General features: G+C 48.4%; 1 protein-coding gene across 4 annotated transcripts in view; it reads right to left on the bottom strand.

Annotated features, from left to right (window-relative positions):
- LOC143935059 (uncharacterized) overlaps nt 1-24,582 on the bottom strand; it is an 80,002-nt gene that overhangs the window by 20,483 nt on the left and 34,937 nt on the right. The window contains exons 1-3 of one of the 4 annotated variants that reach the window (XM_077458662.1): nt 4,664-5,161; nt 2,790-3,033; nt 1,864-1,947 (exon numbers count right to left, since the gene is read on the bottom strand). The exons of 2 other annotated variants lie outside the window; for them this stretch is intronic. In XM_077458662.1, the coding sequence (XP_077314788.1) occupies nt 1,864-1,947; nt 2,790-2,943 (238 nt within the window). In that variant the 5' untranslated portion in view covers nt 2,944-3,033; nt 4,664-5,161. Of the gene's footprint in view, nt 1-1,863; nt 1,948-2,789; nt 3,034-4,663; nt 5,168-24,582 lie in introns of those variants that run through there. One more of the 4 variants, XM_077458663.1, reaches the window with a different exon arrangement.

Genomic DNA, 24,582 nt, shown 5'->3' on the forward strand with positions numbered 1-24,582 from the left:
GGCCCCATCCCTACTAGACCGCTACACCAAGTAACCTTCAAATATGGGGGCTGGGCTCATATGCTTCTCAAGGTTTGGGGGTCTTGGATGGATAATCCACTTATGGCCACATACACCATGCTGCATAACAATCCCTTCACCCACCATCAAATTCTCAGCCATTAGAAAACAATGGACTTTCTGCACTCCTACTACTTCTGGATAGACCTCCACCATGGACTTTCCTCACTCCTACTACTTCTGGAGAGACCTCCACCATGGACTTTCCACACTCCTACTACTTCTGGAGAGACCTCCACCATGGACTTTCCACACTCCTACTACTTCTGGAGAGACCTCCACCATGGACTTTCCTCACTCCTACTACTTCTGGAGAGACCTCCACCATGGACTTTCCTCACTCCTACTACTTCTGGAGAGACCTCCACCATGGACTTTCCACACTTACTACTGCTGGAGAGACCTCCACCATGGACTTTCCACACTCCTACTACTTCTGGAGAGACCTCCACCATGGACTTTAGACACTCCTCTTTTTTTTTTTTAGCCTATGGCGTGCAAAACACACCCAAAAACTTCCAGCCGGTGCCAAAAAAAGTGCACACACATAAAGAGTGAACACAAAAACGGGCTACGGGTGTCTGCTGTCCTCCACAAGGAAGGACCTTACCCTGATCCCCCGGGGTGTTAGACTCCGGACGGGGACTGAGGTACCAATATATGGCCCATCCAGCTGAAGCCGGACGACCGCCTTTCTCCGGAAGGTCTGCCGAAACAGACCCACCCAGGTATTAGGGTAGGGGCTCCCCCGAAGGGAGACCCCCAAAGAGAGGGCGAACCAAGCCAGAAGGCCTATGTCCACCCTCCCTTTAGACACTCCTACTACTTCTGGGGAGACCTCCACCATGGACTTTCCACATGCCTACTGATTCTGGAGAAACCTCCATGGACTTTCCACACTCCTTCTACTTCTGGAGAGACCTCCACCATGGACTTTCCACACTCCTTCTACTTCTGGGGAGACCTCCACCATGGACTTTCCACACTCCTTCTACTTCTGGGGAGACCTCCACCATGGACTTTCCACATGCCTACTGATTCTGGAGAAACCTTCATGGACTTTCCACACTCCTTCTACTTCTGGAGAGACCTCCACCATGGACTTTCCACACTCCTTCTACTTCTGGAGAGACCTCCACCATGGACTTTCCACACTCCTTCTACTTCTGGAGAGACCTCCACCATGGACTTTCCACACTCCTTCTACTTCTGGAGAGACCTCCACCATGGACTTTCCACACTCCTTCTACTTCTGGAGAGACCTCCACCATGGACTTTCCACACTCCTACTACTTCTGGAGAAACCTCCACCATGGACTTTCCACACTCCTACTTCTGGGGAGACCTCCACCATGGACTTTCCACACTCCTACTACTTCTGGAGAAACCTCCACCATGGACTTTCCACACTCCTACTTCTGGGGAGACCTCCACCATGGACTTTCCACACTCCTTCTACTTCTGGGGAGACCTCCACCATGGACTTTCCACACTCCTTCTACTTCTGGAGAAACCTCCACCATGGACTTTCCACATGCCTACTGCTTCTGGAGAGACCTCCACCATGAACTTTCCTCACTCCTACTACTTCTGGAGAGACCTCCACCATGAATGGTCCACACTCCTACTACTTCTAGAGACCTCAACCATGAACTTTCCACATTTCCACTACTTCTAGAGACCTCCACCATGGACTTTTGACATTTCTACTACTTCTGGAGATACCTCCACCATGAACTTTCTACATGCCTACTACTTCTGAAAAGACCTCAATCATGGATACCCAAAGATAGGGACACTTACCTGCAATCAGATTCCCCATTGTGCCACTGGACACGAAGAGAGCGTCCTGTGTTTTGAACAGTTGGGCAGCGTGGCGCTGAATCTCTGAAAGAAATAAAATGTATAATATCTCCTGAACCCTGATGGGCCCTCCTGGACTTAAGGGGGCATTCTGACAGGCTATTTTAGATCTACGGGGGACTCTGATGGGTCCTCCTGGACCTAAGGGGGGACTCTGATGGGTTTTTTCAGATCTAAGGGGGGACTCTGATGGGCCCTCCTGAACCTAATAGGGGGACTCTGATGGGCCCTCTTGGATCTAAGGGAGAACTCGGGGGGTCCTGATTCTAAGGGGGAGTTCTAAAAGGCTCTTTTAAATCTAAGTGGGTATCTGATGGGTCCTCCTGGATCTAAGGGGGTAACTTGATGGGCCTTATTAGATCTAAGGGGGGACCCTGATGGGTTGTCATGGATCTATGGTGGAATTTTGCTGGGCTCTCTTAGCTCTAAGCGGGGACTCTGATGGGCCCTCCTGGATCTAAGGGGGGGACTCTGATGGGTTTTGATGAATGTAAGGGGAGATTTGTATAATAAACTGGAATTTTCCACCATGTGAATATTTGTAAAATCCACAATCTGGCCCTTATACTGATAAGTTTGTAGACCCCGGGCCTTGCTATATGGGAACTCATCAGCAGGAGAGCGCTGTACACATTGAACATTGGTGACCAATCAGCTAGATTGGCTTTTGGATTGTGACTGCGCATGCTCACTCACACATGTGGACACACCATCCAATCATACGCTTGGCTTTCTCTCGGCTCTTATGAATTGGCCGCCATGCCGCTCTCATGAAATAATAAAGTTCAGTACATTTGAATTGATGACATTTTTTTTTAATATTGACTCCTCGGGGGCGGGCGGTAATTAATGTTTTATTCGCTCACCGTTCACGGTGGGATCTTCTCCAAAGAAGTCGTCCCCGACTTCCGCCTCGGCCATCGCTCTTCTCATCTCGGCGCACGGCTTGCTCACGGCGTCACTGCGGAGGTCCACCACTGCGGCCTCGCCGCCTCCCTTCTCCGTCCTGGTGGTGTACATGGTGCGGAGGGATGTGGCTGGCACTTGGCAGAGTGGTGGTAGAGGTTGGCGCTAATCTGTGGAGGGCGGAAACCACGAGATTCGTCCAAGCTACAAGAAAAAAAAATCATCTAATTCTTTCCAGTCTTGCAATCATTACAACGCATCAACACAATGCACAGATGCAACACTTTGATACAACACACTGATCATGTGCTGATATGACGCACTGATACAATGCATTATATGGATACCACATATTGATACAACGCACTGATACTATGTGCTGATACAATTAGTGATCCACGATTTATTGGCTGCTGAAAATTAGCAGATGAAAATAGGGTTACTGGCAAAATTGTGCCCTGTTGACTTCAAAAGCAAAAACGCCCTTTTTCGACTGCAATGCAAAATTGCATCCCATTGACTTCAGTGCAGAAATGCCCCCTGTTGATTACAATGCAAATCGTGTCCCATTAACTTCCGTGCAAAAAACGCCCCGTATTGACTGCAATGCAAAATCACGCCCCATTGACTTTAATGCAAAACCGCGTCCCATTGACTTCAATGAAAAACGCCCCCTTTTGACTGCAATGCAAAATTGCGTCCCATTGACTTCAATGCTAAAACGCCCCCCTATTGGTTACAATGCAAAATCGTGACCCATTGAATTGTATCCCGTTGACTTCAATGCAAATACACCCCCTATTAACTGCAATTTAAAATCGCATCCCATTGACTTCAATGCAAAAACGCTAGCCGCATTAATATATATTTTTTTAAATGTTAAAAAAAATTAAAATTGTCAGTTTGGGTTTTGGTTTTTGGCCAAGTGACACAATGTATTAATACTACAGAATGATACAACACACTGACACAATGCACTAATACTACAGACTGATACAATTCACCAATACTATAGACTGATACAATGCACTAATACTACAGACTGATACAATTCACCAATACTATAGACTGATACAATGCACTAATACTACAGACTGATACAAAATACTAACACAACGCACTGACACAATGCACTAATACTATAGACTAATACAACGCACTGACACAATGCACTAATACTACAGACTGATACAAGTCACCAATACTATAGACTGATACAATGCACTGACACAACACACTGACACAATGCACTAATACTACAGACTGATACAAAATACTAACACAACACACTGACACAATGCACTAATACTATGTGCTGAAATGATACACTGATACCATGCATTGACACAATGCACACAACACATAATACAATGCTGTGATACAACTCATTAACACAACGCACTGATACAACGCATTGATAGGATGCACTGATATGACATTTTTGCTTATTTTTTTTTATCTTTTTCTTTTAGTGTTAATGCTGATCTGACTCTAATCACAATGATGAGATGCGACACGCAGACAGGTATGTTTGAATAAAAGTGCGGCGTTCCCACGTTTTCCCTCGAAACATTTTCTGTGTCTTTGGGTTGCGCCCCCACTAGAGAAAGCACCCTTAAAAAGTTACATTTTTACTATTTAGAGGATAAAAGAGAAGTCCCAGTGCGATCGGACAGATGCTCAAAAAGAGCGACAATTTTCTGCGGAAAATTCGACAATTCCTAGAAACGTAATTCCTAGAAATCCTTACACAGCTACAATACATCATCATATAATATAATATAAATCAGTTGTATAGAATAGAAGAGAATCTCATCTACAATACCCAACTCACCTACACAATGTCGCCCCTCTGGCGCTGCTCTCCTCCCTCCTGCTCACATTTATAGCAAAACCAGAAAATCTGGAATGCGCCGGTGGGCAGTGCATTGTGAGCTGCTGATGACTGATAACTATTTCCCATAAGCTTCTGTCAAATAAAACGTACGCCCATGGTGGCAAGCTTACCGGGGTGTGGTCCTCGACTTGGGTAGAGGGAATGATGGGGAGCTTATACACTTTCACAGCCCGCACTACCACTGGCCACCACTAGAGGGAGACTCCAATCCAGCTGATCACGTGAAAGCCGGTGTCTTGTCTAATAACGTCCTCCATCGAATAGTGTCCGCTGTGTACTGCGCATGCGCAGTACACAGCAACACAGATTCCGAAAATTGCCGAAGATGAACGGCGCCTGCGCCGTGAGTCCAGGTTCTATCCCCACTATCCAAGTGGACATAGAGTAGGAATAAAAAAGAGCCGAGCGCAGCGAGGCCGAGCCCGAAGCGTGGCGAGCGAAGCTCGCCCGCGAGGGGCCCTTTAATACTCACAACCCTATGTCCGCTTGGATGGTGGGGCTACCACCTCCACTCACGGCGCAGGCGCCGTTCAGCTTCGGAAATTTTCAGCTTCGTCTGCTCCGTACTGCGCATGCACAGTACGGGGCGGACACTATTTCATGGCCAGACACTATACGGCAGAACACCGGCAACACGGAGTGCTCTTGCAGAGAAAATCCTTTATTGGCTACATGTATACGGTAGAGGCTAACGCGTTTCGGCCTCCTCATAGCATACAAAATGGAAAATTTATATCAAATACTTACTGTAATTTTCCTTTCCTGATGGACTCCATGGCAGCCTACGTATGGGTTAACCCCGCCTCTCCTACCTCATAGGACTCCACTCCCAAAAATCTTTGCTTCTGGTCAGAGACCACGTTCCGTAACTTAGCCAACTCCAGCAAATGGGAGGGAACTCCTGCTGCCATGGAGTCCATCAGGAAAGGAAAATTACGGTAAGTATTTGATATAAATTTTCCATTTTCCTGACAGACTCCATGGCAGCCTACGTATGGGAAATGACTAGCCATACACACCCGGGTGGGCAATTGCTGGATAAAGAAAAGAAGGTTTAATTGGCACCGTCAACAGATAAAACATTCACACCAAAATTAACTGAGGATAAGGAAGCCGGCTCCACACAATAGTGTGTCATAAAAGTATTAATTGACGACCAAGAGGCCGCTTTACAGATCACTTCCGGGGAAACGTGACGGGAAGCTGCCCATGATGTAGAAACACTCCTGGTAGAATGAGCAGTAACCGCTTCCGGGGGAGCCAGACCCTTAGCCTTATATGCCCTTTGGATAGCTTGGACAATCCAAGACGCTATAGTTCTTGAAGAAGCACGTAGACCTCTGTTCTTCCCATAAAAGTAGATGAATAAGTGGTCGGAATTCCGGAAAGGAGCTGTGGCTTCCAGGTATTGCTTTAAGACTTCTCCGACGTCCAGAGGATGAATATTGGAGTCTTCATCTGCCTGGAAGATTGGAAGGACAATTTCCTGATTTTCGTGAAAAATAGTTGTTACTTTCGGATTTGAACCTAACATAGGAATCAGGACTGCCCGATCTGGGAAAAAGGTGAGAAATGGCTCCTTGCAGCCTAGGGAACTAATCTCAGAGACCCTTTTGGCCGATGTTATGGCCACGAGGAAGGCAGTCTTAAGAGAGAGATCTTTAATAGATGCTTGACCCATATGCATTTCTGAGAAAAAATCCAGGACGAAAGGAAGATCCCATTTTGGAAACCTCGGTTTTCTCTGAGGTCTGAGTCTACTTGCTCCTCTGAAAAACTGCCTAGTGAGAGGATGCTTGGCCCAGGACACACTTGAAAATGCAGAGATCGCAGAGACCTGGACCCGCAAGGAACTTACAGATAGTGACAAGTCTAGACCCTTCTGAAGAAAACCGATAACATCTAGTATCTTCGGATCTCTACATGAACCGTTGAATGTAGACACGTAGTCCGCAAATTTTGCCCAAATCCTCTGATAAACTTTGTTGGTACCTGGTCTTCTGGCATTTAGTAGAGTAGAGATGGCTGTATCAGGACAGCCTAATGCCTCCAACCTTTCCCTTTCAAAAACCAAGCCATCAGATGAAGCTGAGATGGGCAAGGGTGATAGATTGTTCCCTGTTACAAGAGGTCCGGCCTGAGAGGGAGCAGAACTGGATCTCGGTAGCTGAGTTGTAATAAGAGAGGGAACCATGGTCTGTTGGGCCAGTATGGAACAACTGCTACTACATCGACTTCTTCCCACCTGAGCCTGGACAGAAACCGGAGAATGACTGGAACCGGGGGAAAGGCATAAGCCTTGTGGAACCTCCACTGGTCCGTCAATGCATCCACTCCGAATGCCTGGGGACAACGACATCTCGTGTAATACTTCTCCAGCTTGAAGTTGCACGGGGAGGCAAACAGGTCCACCTCTGGTAGAACCCCCAGAGACAGAACCCAGTTGAACACCTCGATGTGGAGAGACCACTCGTTGTTGTCCAGAGAAAATCTTGATAGAAAGTCCGCCTGGACATTTTGAATTCCCGGAAGATAGACTGCCGATAGATTCAACAGATTTGACTGGGCCCAAGCCATGATTGGCTTCACTTCCCTCAGTAAGGAAAGACTGCGGGTGCCCCCTTGTCTTTTGATGTAAGAAACAGCCGTCGTATTGTCCATCCTTAGAAGGACTGAGGCTCCTGATGTCAGATGGAGAAAGGCCTGTAAGGCACGGAAGGCGGCCCGAAGTTCCAGCACATTTGAGACTACCTTCTGGGACGGGAAGTCCCACGTGCCCTGGGCTACTTCCGACAGGCATAGAGCACCCCAACCTCTGTTGCTGGCATCCGTTGTCACCGTTATCCAGGAGACCGGGGCTATTGAATGGCAATTCAGAAGATTCTTCTGCTGTAACCACCAAGGAAGACTCTCCCTCATTGAAGGGGTTATCCGAACCAGATGATCTCCGGAGTTCGGATCCCACTGCTGGAGAAAGCCCCTCTGAAAGTGACGCATTCTCCATTGCGCCCACTTCACCATTGGAGCTGTGGCCACCATGGTACCTATTATCATCATACACTGTGAGGCCCTGAGAAGGGGAGATGACATTGCAAGATAGATTCTGTCGCGAATCACCGGAATCTTCTCTAGAGGTAAGGAGATTGTACTCTTTACTGTGTTGAATCGGGCCCCAAGAAACGTTAAGGACTGGGTTGGAATTAGATGACTTTTCTCCTTGTTCAGTAGCCACCCGAACTCTGTGAGGGTAGAAATGACCTGGTCCCGATGTGTCAAAAGATGGTCTCTGTTTTGAGAGAGTAAGAGCAGATCGTCCAAGTAATGGTGCAAAAGAATCCCTTTGACCCGGATTAGAGCTACAATGGCCAGTAAGAGCTTGGAAAATACTCGAGGTGATGTTGTAAGCCCGAATGGGAGACATGTAAACTGAAGGTGCATTTGGCCCACTGCAAAGCGGAGATACTTCTGAAACTCCCTTGCGATCGGAACATGAAAGTAAGCGTCTTTCAGGTCTATGGAGATAAGCCAATCGCCTGGTTGGATCGTCTGGCGTATTGTTAGCAATGTCTCCATCTTGAACTTTTCTTTCTTTATAAATGTGTTCAGGTGTGTTAGATCAATGACCGGCCTCCAGGAACCACTCTTCTTGAGGACCATGAAAAGGGGGGAGTAAATGCCTTTGAACCTTTCCTCTGATGGAACCCGAACGGCGGCTCCTTGGGCCAACAGGGAATCTGTATAAGAAAGGAGAATTTGTCTCTTTTCTTCTGAATGTGGCAGAACCGTCGGAACAAATCGGTGTATGGGTGGGCTGCTGAACACCCAGGAATGGCCTGTTGACACTGTTTTGATTGTCCAATAGTCTTTGACTGAGGCTGCCCAGACGTGCTGGAAAAGGAGTAACCGGGCCCCAACCCGCTCCGCCTGGACAGGCTCTATATCAAAAAGACTTGGAAGGCTCCCGTCCTCCAGATGTGGCTGACTTTGAGGCCTTCTGGCCAGAGGGCTGATTTCTCCTCCAATTTTTTCTAAATTCACGACCAGGCCTGTAGCGACGGGCATCTCTAGCGCGATCTGGATCCGGTCTATATTGAGATCTCCTCTGACCCAGGAGGCGGCGATCCTGGGGTAGAAACCCCGACTTACCACCTGTAGCGCGTGAAATGGCAGAATCCAATTTATTCCCAAAAAGGGAAGATCCCTCAAAGGGAATTCTGCACCATGCCTGTTTGGAGGCAGGATCAGCAACCCAGGGACGAAGCCATAGTGCACGTTTAGCCGTAACAGAGGAGAGCATAACACGTGCTACAAGGCGAATAATATCAAGGGACGCCTCCCCCAGAAAGACCGAAGCGAGTCTCATCTCATGTAAAGGTGATCTCCTGACCAATTCTTCGGACATACTGCCCAGGGTTGCACTGACTTCATCCGTCCAGGCCTCCATAGCTTTTGATAACGCTGCCAGAGCTAAGGCTGGTTTACAAGCCATACCTGCTGTTATATAAATACGTTTCAAGTCCGTATCAATCTTTCTTTCCAGGCCATCCCTGAAGGACACAGTATCTTCCAGAGGAAGTGTAACATGTCTCACTAGCCTCATCAAGGCTGCATCAATAAGAAGGGCCGACTCTAAATGTTTCACTTCATCGCTCTTAAATGGGTACATTTTTGAAATTTTCGAAAACAGGGAGTTTTTTCTCTGAACATTACTCCACTCGTCTATAATAATTTCACCAAGTTCACCCAAGAGGGGAAAGTTTGGGCGCTCCTTTTTGAGATGCTTAAAATATTTCCTCTGTTTAGAGGGAGCTTCTACAGGATCTTCCCATCTCAACGTCTCTTTGACCGCCCTGACCAACTGCGGAACTAAGGAAAAGTCAAAACCGGCACCAGGTTCCAAACTTTCAGCTTCACTGTCAGAAGAGCCGGAAACAGAGGGATTATGACGAGACGGACCGGGAACCTCTGAATCCGAGACATCAGTGGCTAGAGCCATACCGGAAGGAGGGATAAACGGATGATCAGAATCTGTCTTATTCAGTGATTCTTGAACTACCCTCCTGACCAGAGCTTCTACTTGCTGGTCCCCAGCTCCTCTTTCCTTCATGGCTCTTCCATAACATAGCTCGCAGAGGGATTTACCCTCTGGGACCTGAGCATTACATCCCCAGCAGGCTCTTTTCTCTGAGCGGCTGGTATGGCGGTGAGAATGACGACCAGACTCAGACCTAGACCTTTCTTTATGTTGTCTGGATGGTGACCTGGTAAGTCTAGAACCTGACATGGAATGGTGATGATGTGAATCCTTGTGTGCTGATAACTGAGGTTCAGACCTGGAAGGGCTGGAAAGGAAAAACATGCAAAACAAAGTCATCCTAATCCAAACCCAAGCAATACAGGCAGAATGAAAGGAAAAAATTCATTCCTACCTGCGGCATAAGGGTTGGCCACTGGGGGGCGGTGATACGTCCATAGCGGCAGACTCAAACAGCTAGGAAGTAAAATAAATACAGTGCTTACAGAGTATGAAAAAGAAAAGCAGAGTAGTCCCAGCTGACCATGAGAATGAGGGGGACATACCTTTGAGAAGACAGAGAGCAGGCACCGGGATCACAGCAGAGCTTGAAAACATCCCAATCAGAAAGCTGTCTCTGACAGCTATTTGAATCTGCCGCCGAGTGATGACGTCATCACGCCCACCGCGCCGTCGTACGGCGCCCGCGCGCATGCGCGGCCGCCGCCATCTTGCCCCGACCGCGCCTGTGCAAACCAAGCCTCGGTTTCAAACGAGACTCGGCAGCTGCGCAGAACGAAGCAGGAAGCGGCGAGATGGAACGCAGGAGCGTCCCAGCGCCATAACCAGGAAGACACAGACAAAACGGTACAACAAACAAAAACTGCTGACATGGATAAAATATGCATACATTACCAGTCCCGCACATCACCTGATCCGACCTGGTACTGGGAGCTTGAAGGGCTCATAGTGCATTCGGGGCATCATAAATGGGGGGGGCCTCCTGCTAATAGCAAGGACGTTTGGCCACATTGCCGCTTGCCAGCCAATGGCTGGTTAGTAAGCTCTTCATGGCATCGCATCAGAATTGCCTGTGCCCACCCTGCTAATAGCTGGGTCATTGGGCTCCAGAAGAACCGCCATCCTGAGATCGTGCACAAACCAGCCGGCCTGGATCCAACTTCACAAAACCTTAGTCCTAGGAGGAGGACAAAAAAGGAACGTGGTCTCTCACCAGAAGCAAAGATTTATGGGAGTGGAGTCCTATGAGGTATGAGAGGCGGGATTAACCCATACGTAGGCTGCCATGGAGTCTGTCAGGAAAATTATTTTAAAAGAACTTGTATATATAGTCTGACATACACCCTTCTGAAGAAGCAGTATTCCAATAACCACGTAACCTCTGGAAGATTTACACCCCCCCCCCCCCCCCCCTTCATGACCAGGCCATTTTTTTTTGCGGTATGGCACTGCATTAACTTTCATTGACAATTGCGCGGTCATGCAAAGCTGTACCCAAATAAAATTGATGACATTTTTTCCCACCAGTAGAGCTTTCTTTTGGTGGTATTTGATCACTTCTGCCATGTTTTATTTTTTTGTGCTATAAAAACAAAAAAAGAGCGACAATTTTGCGACAAAAAAAAATAAACAATATTTTTTCATTTCTGCTTTCTGTTTTTTATTATTATTTTTAATTAATAATAAAAAAATTTAAATTGTATTATTTTTAATTTCTGCTTTCTGTTTTTTATTTTTTGCGCTATAAAAACAAAACAAAAAAAAAAAAAAACAATTTTTTTTAATTTCTGCTTTCTGTTTTTTATTATTATTTTTAATTAATAATAAAAAAAATTATTATTTTTAATTTCTGCTTTCTGTTTTTTATTATTATTTTTAATTAATAATAAAATAATTTAAATTGTATTATTTTTAATTTCTGCTTTCTGTTTTTTATTTTTTGTGCTATAAAAACAAAACAAAAAAAATAAAATAAACATTTTTTTTTCATTTCTGCTTTCTGTTTTTTATTATTATTTTTAATTAATAATAAAAAAACTTATTATTTTTAATTTCTGCTTTCTGTTTTTAATTTTTTGCGCTATAAAAACAAAAAAAAAACAAAAAACGACAATTTTGCGACAAACAAAAAAAAACAAAACGATATTTTCTCATTTCTGCTTTAAAACATATCTAATAAAAAAATTTAAAACAAAATTAAATTTCTTCTTAAATTTAGGCCAATATGTATTCTGCTACATATTTTTGGTTAAAAAAAAAAAATACCAACAAGCGTATATTGATTGGTTTGCGCAAACGTTATAGCGTCTACAAAATAGGGGGTATATACTGAAATTTGTACCGTATTTATCGGCGTATAACACGCACTTTTTTCCCCTTAAAATCAGGGGAAAATCGCGGGTGCGTGTTATACGCCGATCCTCCACGATTTCCGCGTGATTTTTGGGCTCTGGGCGGCTTTTAGCCGCCTTCGGCCCTTTTCGCAGCTTTCGGCCGTACTCGGCGGCTTTACCGGTCACCCTGCCCAGCCCCCACACCCATCTCTCAGGCACTCAGAGACATAGAACAGTCCATTGCTTTGTCTGTATTTTATTGAACTTGGATGGGGATAAGGAAATTATGGGATGCCCAGAAAGATTCAATGCAACTTGCTTGGGACTTCTATATACACTCCTGTATATACACTCCAGTCTTCTCTCCAGCACAACTCATGCTTAAAGAGGGACTCCGCCGGGACTCCGCGTTTTTTTTTTTTTTTTTTAAAAGCCAGCAGCTACAAATACTGCAGCTGCTGACTTTTAAAATAGTGACACTTACCTGTCCAGCGCGCCCGCGATGTCGGCACCCGAAGCCGATCTCTCGATCGTCTCTCGGGTGCTGCCGCCGCCATCTTGGGTATGGGAATCAGGAAGTGGAGCCTTTCGGCTTCATTTCCCGGTTCCCTACTGCGCATGCGCGAGCCGCGCGGCGCAATAAGGACGGTCCCCGCTGTCTCTGGGATCTGTGTGTTTCCCAGCAGGCAGCGGGGCACTTGCGGAAAGGGGCGGGCACTTCCGGAAAGGGGTGTAATCTACGCCCCTTTCCGCAGAGAGCTATCCCGGAAGTGGGTGCAGATACCTGTACTGTACAGGTATCTGCACCCGCCTCCCCCCTGAAAGGTGCCAATTGTGGCGCCGGAGGGGGGGGGGAGGGTTCCGATGAGCGGAAGGTCCACTTTAGGGTGGACCTCCGCTTTAAGGCTTGATTCACACTAAAGCGTTTTTTAATGCATTTTTCATTTTGCAGAAATGCAGGTGTGACGAACGCGGGTGTCAGATCCCTGCCCTTCTCCGCTAACTGGCGACAAAGGACCGGCCATCCTCACACCCCGAGGTCACTTACGTAACAATGCCACACTCAGCTGCACCCAGCACAAAGATTTTCCAGTTTGCGGGACCACAATCTAGGTGCGGGCAGCCTGAGAGCGATTGTCACTGGGCTAATTACACAATTAACCCTTTAACTGCCGCCCCCCCGTTTAAAAGACAGAGCCGGGGGGAACTCGTAATTTTAGCAATACCAATTATAAGTTTAGAATAAGCGCCTGCAACACACACACTGCCACCACAGACAGGTCTGCTCAGCGCCTTACTCTACCACAGTAGCGCCCTTTTAAGAGACAGGTTCGTTTATAGTTTGCATCGAGAGCTTTAAAGCGGGAGTCCGCCGAGGGTCCGTTTTTTTTTATTTTTTTTTTAAAAGCCAGCAGCTACAAATACTAAAGCTGCTGACTTTTAAAATAATGACACTTACCCAACACTCAGCGCGCCCGCGATGTCGGCACCCGAAGCCGATCTCTCGATCGTCCCTCGGGTGCTGCCGCCGCCATCTTGGGTGTGGGAATCAGGAAGTGGTTTTTCCCGGTTCCCTACTGCGCATGCGCGAGTCGCGCTACCCAATAAGGATGGTCCCCGCTGTCTCTGGGATCCGTGTGTGTTTCCCAGCAGGCAGCGGGGGGACTTTCGGAAAGGAGCGTAGATTCTGCGGAAAGGGGGCGTACCTTCTGCAGAATCTACGCCGGAAGTGGGTGCAGATACCTGTACTGTACAGGTACCTGCACCCCCCCTCCCCCCTGAAAGGTGCCAATTGTGGCGCCGGAGGGGGGGAGGGTTCCAATGAGCGGAAGGCCCACTTTTAGGGTGGACCTCCGCTTTAAAGACAAGGTTAACACTTTTCAACATAAGGATTTAGGGCCGGTTCACACTGCGGGCGATGCGAGGCGAACACGACTCGCCTCGCCGCTATCTTACAAGTCGCCCCCGTTCTGTACAATGGAACCGTTCTGAGAGGAGCGACTCGAGTCGCTCCGACTCAGAAAAAAGGTTCCTGTACTACTTTCGGGCGACCTCGGGGCGACTTGCATTGACTTCTATACAGAAGTCATCTGCAAGTTGCCGCTGAGGTCGCGGCAGGTCGCGGCGAGGCAAGTCGGTGTCGCCTCGCCTCGCCTGCAGTGTGAACCGGCCCTTATTATGAAAAGGTCAAGGTTGGTGCGAAATAAAACATTTACAGAAAAAGGATGTTTCAAAAAATAAAGACAATATACAGCCACAAAGAAATAAGGTAGAATTGAGAAGGTAAAATACTTGCAGTTAATGTCCGAGGGTTGATCAGAGTTCGATCGATGAGCGAAGGTAATCGGTTCTCAAACTTGGCAGATCTTCCTGCTTGGATGGTAAAAAGGAGAACTGACCATTGCCTTGGCCTCTCCTCTTTTCTGTCAAATCAAAGGGGGTGTTGACAGCGACCAGTGACCAATCGTCTGGTCATCTTGTTTAGGGGTTGGTTGCTGGGAGGTGTGTACACTCATGACCCTGTCCCAGGTACACTTTATGATACATATCTATATCTCTGCCCTATCTACTGTTTATAGACTGCAGATATCCATTTTAGTGATCAGCATGATATTTGCTTCAAAACAAGTCCACACATGACAGGTTTCCAATTTCAGGGTTACCTAGGAGGAGTAAGGGGGTCCCAGTGGCTTCCCATATGACCTGACATAGGGGTGTTTGGACTTGAAATGTTAGAAATTATCCGAGGAAACCAAATATATCCATATTATGGCTGTGCTATGATTGCTTTGAAAGTTATAAAAAATGTTGAAGTTTCAAAACTTTACTAATCTGTCTGCACTCTATGTAGTATGAGGAATTTACGACGGGTACCTGTTGGTTCTCTGAATGGAGAGAGAGGGTGACATAGGGTTGCCACCTGTCCAGGATTCACCTGGACAGTTCGGGTTTGGGTTCCTGTGTCCAGGTTTCAGACTGTCTGAAACCCGGACACATTATTTAGACTGGACTATGGCTTTTCAGCAGAATTGTTGGCAGTGGTTGTCTCAGCTGAGAGTGTCTGTTACACTCTTTCACAGCCCCTAAAGCCAGCTCTAACAAACCACCCCCCCCCCCCCAAACACATACAGATGGGAGAGGAGAGAGGGCTTGACCCCCTACCCCTCTGTGTCTGCCCACACTCCAATCCCCGGCGCTGCGCCTCAGAAAAGGAAAGTGGGAGCCAGAAATTTGAAGTCCAGCAGCCTCAGATCCATCTGGTGCTGACTGCTAAGTGGTGAGTGGGCTCACCATCCATCCATCCCTCCCTGTCTGTGACTGAAGTCTCCCCCCTTCTCTCTCTTGCCTTTGAATAAGTACAGTAAGGCAAATTAGGGTTCTCAGAGCACCCTTACATCAGAGTTCCCTTTTACACCAGCGGCCGTAGTGTTTCCCCTTACATTAGAGTCCTCTTCGTACATCAGAATTCTCAGTGTTCAACCTTAAATCAGGGTTCCCAGTGCATCCCTTATGTTAGAAGCCCCAGAGGTCTCCCTTATATCAGAGTCTGCAGAGTCCCCCCCTTACAGTGAAAAGGAACTCTGCGAGTTCAGATGTAAAAGGGGAACTCTGTGGACTCTGATGTAAAGGGGGACTCTTGTTATTAACTTCATATGATTAGAAATGTTATTTAGTAGCAAAATATATGTATAGTTTATACAAAAAATTGCTGTGCACCACAAAAGTGTTCGGGTTTGACTTGAAGAAAAGGTGGCAACCCTAGGGTGACAGTTTTATGACAGGCTGACAGGCCAGAATATCCTGCCAGGCAACTTGAGCCTTGTTTATTGACCTAGCCTTTCTTTCCTTTTGAAGATTTTAAAAGCTTTGGAATTCCTAAGACAAGGAGCGGGTAAGTTCAGATTCTTCTGTAAGTTTACAAGGTAGCCACGCTGTCATGGCTGCGTTCCACACAAAATGGCAGCTAGTTACATCTCCTGTCCTGGACGTGATATCGTTACAGCAGGGAATTTTTTTTATAACATGAGTTCCTATGGAACATGTTCACATCAATGCATTTTCGTGCCTCTGCGTTTTTTGGAAAGGGTCGGGGACTTTTTTTCCATGCAAAATGCAGCGTTTTGCATGTAATAGAAGTCAATGGACCTGCATCAAAAACGCTAGTACCGAGTTTTTACAGCGATTTTGCCGCGATTTGCGTTTTTTTTTTCCACTGTATATAGCTGGTTGCTAAGCAACCACAGTGTGAAAAAAAAAAAAAAAAAAAAAAACGCAAAACGTGGCAAATCGCGGTAAAAACGCGTGTCCAAAAACGCGACAAGCACCGCAAAAAGCACTGCAAAAACGGTCAAAAGCAACATGCATAGATGTGAATCGAGCCTTAGACCTCTTTCCCTTATTCCTCCACAGGGGCCGGGACAAGGGGTGGGCAGGAGGGACGGCTGCCCTGGGCACTGTGGTATCATGGGCGATGGGGGGGGGACCACAAGGAAATAGGGGGAGGGGATTTGTGTTGGAAAGGGGGATTTGGGGGGGAGCAGGGCGTAAGTATTGTTCTAGGAGGGGAAATTTGGGGGGTATGCTAAAATTTAGGGGGAGAAGGAATGGGGGGGAGAAGATTTGTGTTGGGAAGGATGATTGGGGCACTTTGTGCTGGAAGGGGGGATTTTCAGTGGGGTTATTGGGAGGGGTAATCTTAGGGGTAGATAATTTGTGCTAGGAGGAGTGATTTTTTTGGGGGGGGGCACTTGAATTGGGGGGGGGGGGATTTGGGGGGGTAAGATTTGTGCTGGGAGGGGGGATTTCAGCAGGGGAACAGATTTGCACTGGGAGGAGGGGAAATTTATGCTTAGGGGGGGTGAAAAAGATTAGTGCTCAGTTTTTTTTTGGGGGGGGGGGATTTTTGATGATGCATAATGTTCATACACCTTGGGGGCGGGGGGTGCAGTGTGGCATGTTTGCCCTGGGCTCTGGATGACCTTGTCCCGGCAACTGCTCCTCCAGCACTTCCCTTGCTGCAGACCATTACTCCTCCAGACTAGCACCACATGGCTAGGCCTGACACTAACTCAGTCAGGCCTCAGTGAATTGCCTTTTGCAGGCAGGGACCTCGGGGCCCCTAAAGTGTAGCAAATAGAAAGTTCTTGGTGCTAGCTGTCCTCTTCCCAGCTACTGATCCCAGATAGCTTTCTTCAGGCCCTGCCAGCCAGCCTGCATGGAGACTCTTAGCAGTGTTCTCTCCTGCTGTCCTATCCTTGCTCTCTCATGTGCCTTTCTCCCAGGATCTCTTCACTTCTCCTGGATGCATCCGAGCCCCGACCCAAGGTCACCCCCCCCCCCCCAGACCGGGGAGCTCCCTGTGAGCCCCGACGGCCTCCACACTCTCTCACTCCAGCTCTTCCACCCGGCAACTCCTCCCCAGCTGGGCTGACCCTGGGTATTTAAGGAGGCCTGCCCCCTGCCAATCCAAGTTGGGGATTGGTCAAGGCTCCTCAAAATACTCCAGACAGCTCCACCTCTCCTCCTCTTTTTCTAGCACCTTCTATAAAGAAGGAGGAGGTGACAGCACACCTCCCAACATTTCCAGATGGGAATGAGGGACACCTACTAGCAAACATATGTAGGCATAGGACACGCCCCCTGCCACACCCCTTAAAGTGGACATTACCAGGTTAATAAAATCCACAAGTGGCTTTTTTACCACTAATATTCCTTTATATTGGCTTTTGAAATTAACAATTGCAGCAATTTAGAATGTGGATGAAAGGTTTAGCGCTGGGGAACACTTTTGGAAAGATAAAAAGTGCATTTTATATACAACTATATGGATCAGAGCAAAATGAGGGACAAATGAGGAGCATTGAGGGACAGAGGGGACATTGCTCCTAATCAGGGACCATCCCTCGAAATCAGGGCCACTCCAAGCCCATGTGGGCACTTTATGGCAGCTGTACTCCATAGTCCTCCTCCCGCATAAAAGTGCAGGTCAGGCAACCTCTTCCTGCCACCCCCTTCCTCCCTGATGGAGACAGAGTGACCCTTTGTAAGGCGTCCCATTAGGGTTGCCACCTTTTCTTCAAGTCAATCCCGAACATTTTAACTGGCCCAAGTCTCCTCACTCTCTGGAACCCGCAGCGGCTTAGGGATGTATCCAGGTCACCCCATAATTGTCACATCTCCATTCAACTGGGCAGCCAATGCAAAAAAAACAAAAAAAAAACACACTTTACTTTTACCCTCTTCCATTCCCCCAGAGGGCGCTATTCAAGTACAGTAAAACCTTGGATTGCGAGCATAATTAGTTTCCGGAAACATGCTTGTAATCCAAAGCACTTGTATATCAAAGCAAAATTTCCCCATAAGAAGTAATGGAAACTCAAACGATTCGTTCCGCAACCATTTATTCATAGGTCCTTCGGTTTATAGTCCATATAAAAAGATTAGAGCAATGTGACCAGGTTGTGTTACCATAAAATGTCCACAAATGAATAGGTGTGCGCAGCCTATTGCATTAGGTTGTGCACCCCAAAGCTCAAACACACCTATGTGTTTGTTTGTTTGTATATATGTATATATATAGAAAGGCCAGTATGGTGGCCTGAAATTATGGGTGGAGCCCGGTGGTATATAAGCAGCCGTTCGCCCATCCTTCCTCGTCGGGTTCAGTGCGCGATACCTGATACGTCAGATATCAAGGGCCGACTATCCAGACCAGACGCAGTGAGCCGTTCGTCAGCTCCCGCGTTATTCGTCTCCAATTTTTTGACAAAACCGTCTCGTCCATCAGCATCCGTAGGTTTCGCCGTCGGAGTGTCATTGTACCCGTCGAATTCGTCGCTACGCCTCGGGCCGGCTGTCGCAGGTAGGGCTTCGGCACCCTCTTTTCATTATGTTTTTGATGTACCGTCATCATGCTTATACTCACGAGCCGCTCGGTCCTTTCATATCGAATGTTTCGGTGGCCTCATACGCATGTCACTATGTTCTACTTTCGATGTAGTCGTTATCATCGTTCGACACGTTCGATTACGCCACGTCAGGCGATTCATTCGCAGGTACGGCAGTCGAAATCGTTCGACTGCCCGAGCATTTCATTTGTAGCGGTCGAATCGTTCGACTCACAGCCGACTGCTTGTTACGACAAGGCAAACAGTCCGCACGTTTCGCTTGGTCTACTCCAGTTCGAATATATGTCTCTTCATTCATGCAATTGTGTTATGTGTCTCATTTTCATCTCGTTTCATTCATTTCAGTCCCAGTCATTTCTACTGTTTCAAAATCATTTCTGTCACTAGTCGCGCTCCGGCGCGAATCCTGTTGCACCTCCGGTGCACCGATTCGCTTTGAAGTGCCCCAGGGTTCGGCCTCATTTCTGTACATGCTCCAGAGACTGAATCACTCGCAGGATCACGCACGGTCCCCGATTCTTGTCTTTGTCATGGCATACCATTTCTGTCACTTATTACGCTCCAAATCGAGTCTTGTCGCATTCCTCTATGCACCGATTCGTCCTGGTGCGCCCAGCTGCTACGCCTCATTTCGGTACATGCTCCAGAGACGGATTCTCTTGTAAACCTACAGATCAGTCCTTGAATCCTGTCTCTGTCATGGGACATCATTTCTGTCACTTATTACACTCCAATTCGAATCCTGTCGCATATTGTTATGCACCGATTCATTCTGGTGTGCCCAGCTGCTACGCCTCATTTCAGTACATGCGCCAGAGACGGATTCTTTGTTGCTACCATCAGTCCAGTCGTTGATTCCTGTCTCTGTCATGGGATATCATTTCTGTCACTTATTACGCTCCGATTCGAATCTTGTTGCATTTATTGGATGCACCGATTCGTCCCGGTGTGCCCAGCTGCTACGCCTCATTTCAGTACATGCTCCAAAGACAGGATTCATCTGTTAGGTGCATGGGCTCGTCTTCTGATTCCAGTCTTTGTCATGGGTTTCATTTCATTTCACCTATCACGTTCCGGTACGAATAAATCACATTTACGATCCAATTCGTCCCGGCGTGCCCCAGGATTGGCCTCATTTCAGTACATGCTCCAGTTTCCGTTTCGTGCTCGGTCGCAAGTCTGTGGCATGGCGATTCGGATCTCTGTCATGGCAGATTTACTCATTTCACGGTCACGTATCGCTTCCCGCTTCTAGTCCAGTTGATTCTTCAATGTTGGATTCCTATCGGGGGGCCCTTGCTCGTCAGCCTCATTTCACGAAAAAAAAAAAAAAAGAGGGGGGAAATATATATATAATAAAGGGGGTAGGGGGGAAGAGAAGAGAAATTTCATCTGTTTCTTTCATTGGTGTCATTTTCATCTCATGTCTGAAGTCTCACCTCCACTGTTAGCTAGCCTTCATCAGGTGCGAGTCTCAAACAAAAAACTTCACCTTCATCTCCTCAGGTCAGTCGAGTTCAGTAGGTCCAGCCTGCACCTGGTCGGACGGTGCCTCCTTCGGTAAGCATAAATCATCTAGGGGGAAAACGCCCTTCAGCAAAGCATCCTTCCTTAAAACAGGTATTTCTGTAGGAGTCTCCAACCAGTTATAATCCATGTCACCCCTTGTAGGTCCGTATTAGGAGAAAACCTGGATCAGAGGGCGTAGCCTCATCAGACCCACGTTCTGTTACCATGTCCCAGGCTGACAGCGAGGACCTCACGGCTCCATTGTCCCCATCCGTTTCAGAAAATGGCAGTCAAAGGGCCTTCAGAGCATGGACCATTCCCAGGCTGACAGCCGAGCTGAGACGCAGGGGCGTCCCCTTTCCAGCAACAGCCAGAAAGGCAGAGCTTTTCCGGCTCCTGTTTCCTCCCCCCGCGGTGGTGGAGGCTTCGGCTCAGCAGGCCTCATTGGGCTCCATCGCCTCCTCTATCTCGCAGCTCCACACCCTGGTGTCGTCCCTCACAACCTCGATGTCTGATCTACAGGGCCGAGTGGCCCTCCTCGAGACCCACCCCTCTGTTTCTCCGCCAGTGCCAGCATCCCAGCCAGTTGTTAGTCTTCCCGCAGGTATCTCCGGAGGTGCACCAATAGTGTACCCATCTCATTTGGTGTCAGCAAACATCAGAAAAGACATATTAGAGGGCAAGGACGTCAATTTGGCTTCTCTTCTGATCTCGATTCACGAGCTGGCAGAGAATAAGGCGTATACTTGGGGGGACGTATCAGTGGTCCTCAAGGCCAAGGATCCCAGACTAGACAGGAAACTCTCTATCACCGAGTTTTCCCTGGCCTTCGGCATGATGAGGGACATCATTTGCTCAGCCTCCCCTGGCAGAAGGGAGGAGCTAGATCAGTACCTCCATGTGGTAGTTGACCTGGGGTACAAGTACGGCGGGTTTTCATTCTATGACTATCACCGCTCCTTCTCCGCTAGAGCAGCTGCCAGGCTCTCCCAGTTCCAGACCCCTACGGACTGGAGCACCATGGACACCGAACTGTTTTGCCGCCACTTCGCGGGGCTACGGTCCCCTCTGTGTGCAATATGCCAGTCAGCAACACATACTGCGGCCTGGTGCGCTACCTCAGTGGCAGCCTCTCCCTTCGACGGTCCATCTACCTCGGGTACCGCTCAGGGCCTGCAAGCACCAGCTCGCCCGCCACAGACCGATAAGCTAGGGCGCCCAGTTAAGACCATGGGCGGTGCTCCGATCTGCAACAACTACAACAGCGGGTCGTGTAACTTCAGTCAGTGTAGGCTGCTCCATGTGTGCACCCAGTGCCATAGAGCTCACCCCCGGCTCATGTGTGAGGTCAAGCAGCTCAAAAGGTCCTGACTGAGCCGGCTCAATGTCGCATGGCTTAGTGTCTACCTTTCCAGTCACCCTACCCCCTCACTGTCCACCTTCCTCGTCCAGGGCTTCACAGAAGGTTTTCACACTGGACTTGTCTCTCTCCCTCACTTCACGCATGAATGCCAGAACCTACGGTCAGCAGCCACGGATGAACAAGCCATCGACCAACTGCTGCAATCTGAGCTAGATCAGGACTTTGTCATCGGCCCTTTTGAACAGCCCCCTTTCAGCACCTGGCGAGTCAGCCCTATTGGGCTTGTCAAGGGCAAGTTCTCTAATAAACTCAGATTGGTTTATGATTTGTCAGCGCCTCATTCCTCCACGGTTCCCAGCCTCAATTCTCTTATTCCCTCTGAGGAATTCTCCCTTAAATATGCATCGGTAGACATGGCCATCCAGGCCATTCTTAAAACAGGCACAGGTACCTGGCTTTCCAAGGCCGACATCTCAAACGCTTTTAAACTTCTTCCCATCCATCCGTCCCTCTGGTGCTGGCATGGAATCAAGTGGAGGCAGCGGTACTACTTTGCCACTAAACTCACGTTCGGGTCCAAAAGTAGTCCTTGGCTCTTCGACACCTTCGCGCAGGCTCTTGCTTGGATCTTGTTACACGTAGCCCAGTGTCAGGAAGTCATTCATTATCTGGATGACTTCCTGCTGATAGAGCCACCCGGCTCTCCTCCACGAGATCTGGGTAAGTTGAGGGTAGTCTTCAATAATCTTAATGTCCCCATCGCCGAGCACAAGGTGGAGGGTCCGTCGCAGGCTATCACCTTCCTCGGGGTCAGCCTAGACACCAACACTATGCAGGCCAGCCTTCCCCCGGATAAACTGACCCGCATCAGGACGGTCCTGAGGGACTTCACTCATGCCAGAACTTGTACCAAGAGACAACTTCAGTCCCTTCTTGGTATGCTTAATTTTGCTATGCGCATCATCCCCCAGGGGCGCTCGTTCGTGTCACGCCTGTTAGCCTTGTTATCCCACTCTCAGGACCCGGAGCAAGTACTCAGCCTGGATTCCGCGGCTATGGCAGACCTAGCCATGTGGGAGGAATTCTTATCTTCTTGGAACGGAGTGTCCCTGTTCGTCCCCTCCGTGTCCGCCCTTTCACCTCGGGTGGTGACCGACGCGGCGGCCTCCACGGGCTTTGCGGCGATCTTTGGCAACCTCTGGCTCGCAGCCCCCTGGCCTCCACAGATACTGGCTATTCCTGGCTTCACTGAGACGTCCTCCCTGTTTGAGCTATATCCCATTGTAGCCGCTGCACACACCTGGGGCCGCAGCTGGTCGGGCCAGACGGTGGTCTTTTCTACAGATAACCTGGCCACTGCGGAGATTGTTAATAAAGGCAGGTCCAGGTCTCTACAGATTATGTCCTTCCTGCGGCGACTGACCCAGCTCTCATTATTGTTTCAGTTCAACCTTCATTGTTCCTTTGTTCCCGGCAAATTTAATCAGGCGGCGGATGCTCTCTCCCGCTTTAACTTTGTTTCATTTTTTGATCAGGTACCCGGAGCCGAACCAACATCAGCAGCTATCCCGGACTGGTCTCAACTGATCTTGGATTAGCCCCACACTTGTCAGCAGCAACGCAACTCATCGATCACTCCCTCTCAGACAATACCCGCAAGGCCTATCAGTCGGCCTGGAGGGCCTTTAGTCGCTTCACATCATCTCACAATACAGAGTCCTCCCGGGTCAAACAAGTCCTTGCCTTCCTTTCCTACTGCCATTCGGACTTGGCATTATCCTTCAACACAATCCGCTTGTACTTGGCCGGGGTACAACACTTCACGTCCCTCCAGGACCCTACCAAGCCCTCCTTATTTACCTTTCACGCCGTCCGGGCTCTCATGCGCGGCATTCAGAAACGTCGGCCAGTTTCCAGCGTCAAACGGCTGCCTATCACAGGCGAAGTGTTCAGGGACATGTCAGACATTTTGGCCTCTTCACCTTTTGGTCTCCATGTCAGTGTCGTCCTGCAAGCAGCCATACATCTGGCCTTCTACGGCTTCCTGCGGCCAGGCGAGTTTACCTGCAGTAGCCCCTCGGCACGTATGCTGTGCAAGCACCATCTAGTCAGGTTCGAGGACCACTTCATCTTGCACTTAGCGGTTTCCAAGACACAGCAGCTTGGCCCAGGGACGGACATACATTTCTATAAGACCTACAACCGCTGGTGTCCGGTTACTGTCCTCTCCCGCTTGTTGACCCTTTTGGCCGATCAACCAGGGACTGGCCCACTTCTACCCTTTCACTCAAAACCTCTCAACGCAGCCCAGTTCATGGAGCATGTCAGGATACTCCTGGGCATCCTTCACCTCAATCCTGCGCACTACTCAGGACATTCGTTTCGCATCGGGGCAGCTTCAACGGCCTCCCGCCAAGGGGTCCCGGTCCATGTTATCAAAAAGTTGGGTAGATGGAAGTCCTCCTGTTTTGCACGTTACGTACCCAATCCGCAGATTGAGATGGCCCAGGCCTTTGTCAAGCTTACCCAGTAACAGTCTGTGTTCAATAAAATGCTTCCCCTACCTGAGTGTTTTGCCCCCTTATTTTGGTATACCGTACGTTAGACCAAGGCACACTTTCAGGTCCATTTCAAGTAAGCGAGTTTATGTTATCCTTGTCTGTCATCCTTATCCGTATCGGTCAGAGGGCTCTACACCATAAATAGAA

This window comes from Lithobates pipiens, unplaced genomic scaffold, assembly GCF_037356315.1.
Source record: "Lithobates pipiens isolate NorthernLeopardFrog02 unplaced genomic scaffold, aLitPip1_a1.2 Scaffold_28, whole genome shotgun sequence".
Lineage (NCBI taxonomy): Eukaryota > Metazoa > Chordata > Amphibia > Anura > Ranidae > Lithobates > Lithobates pipiens.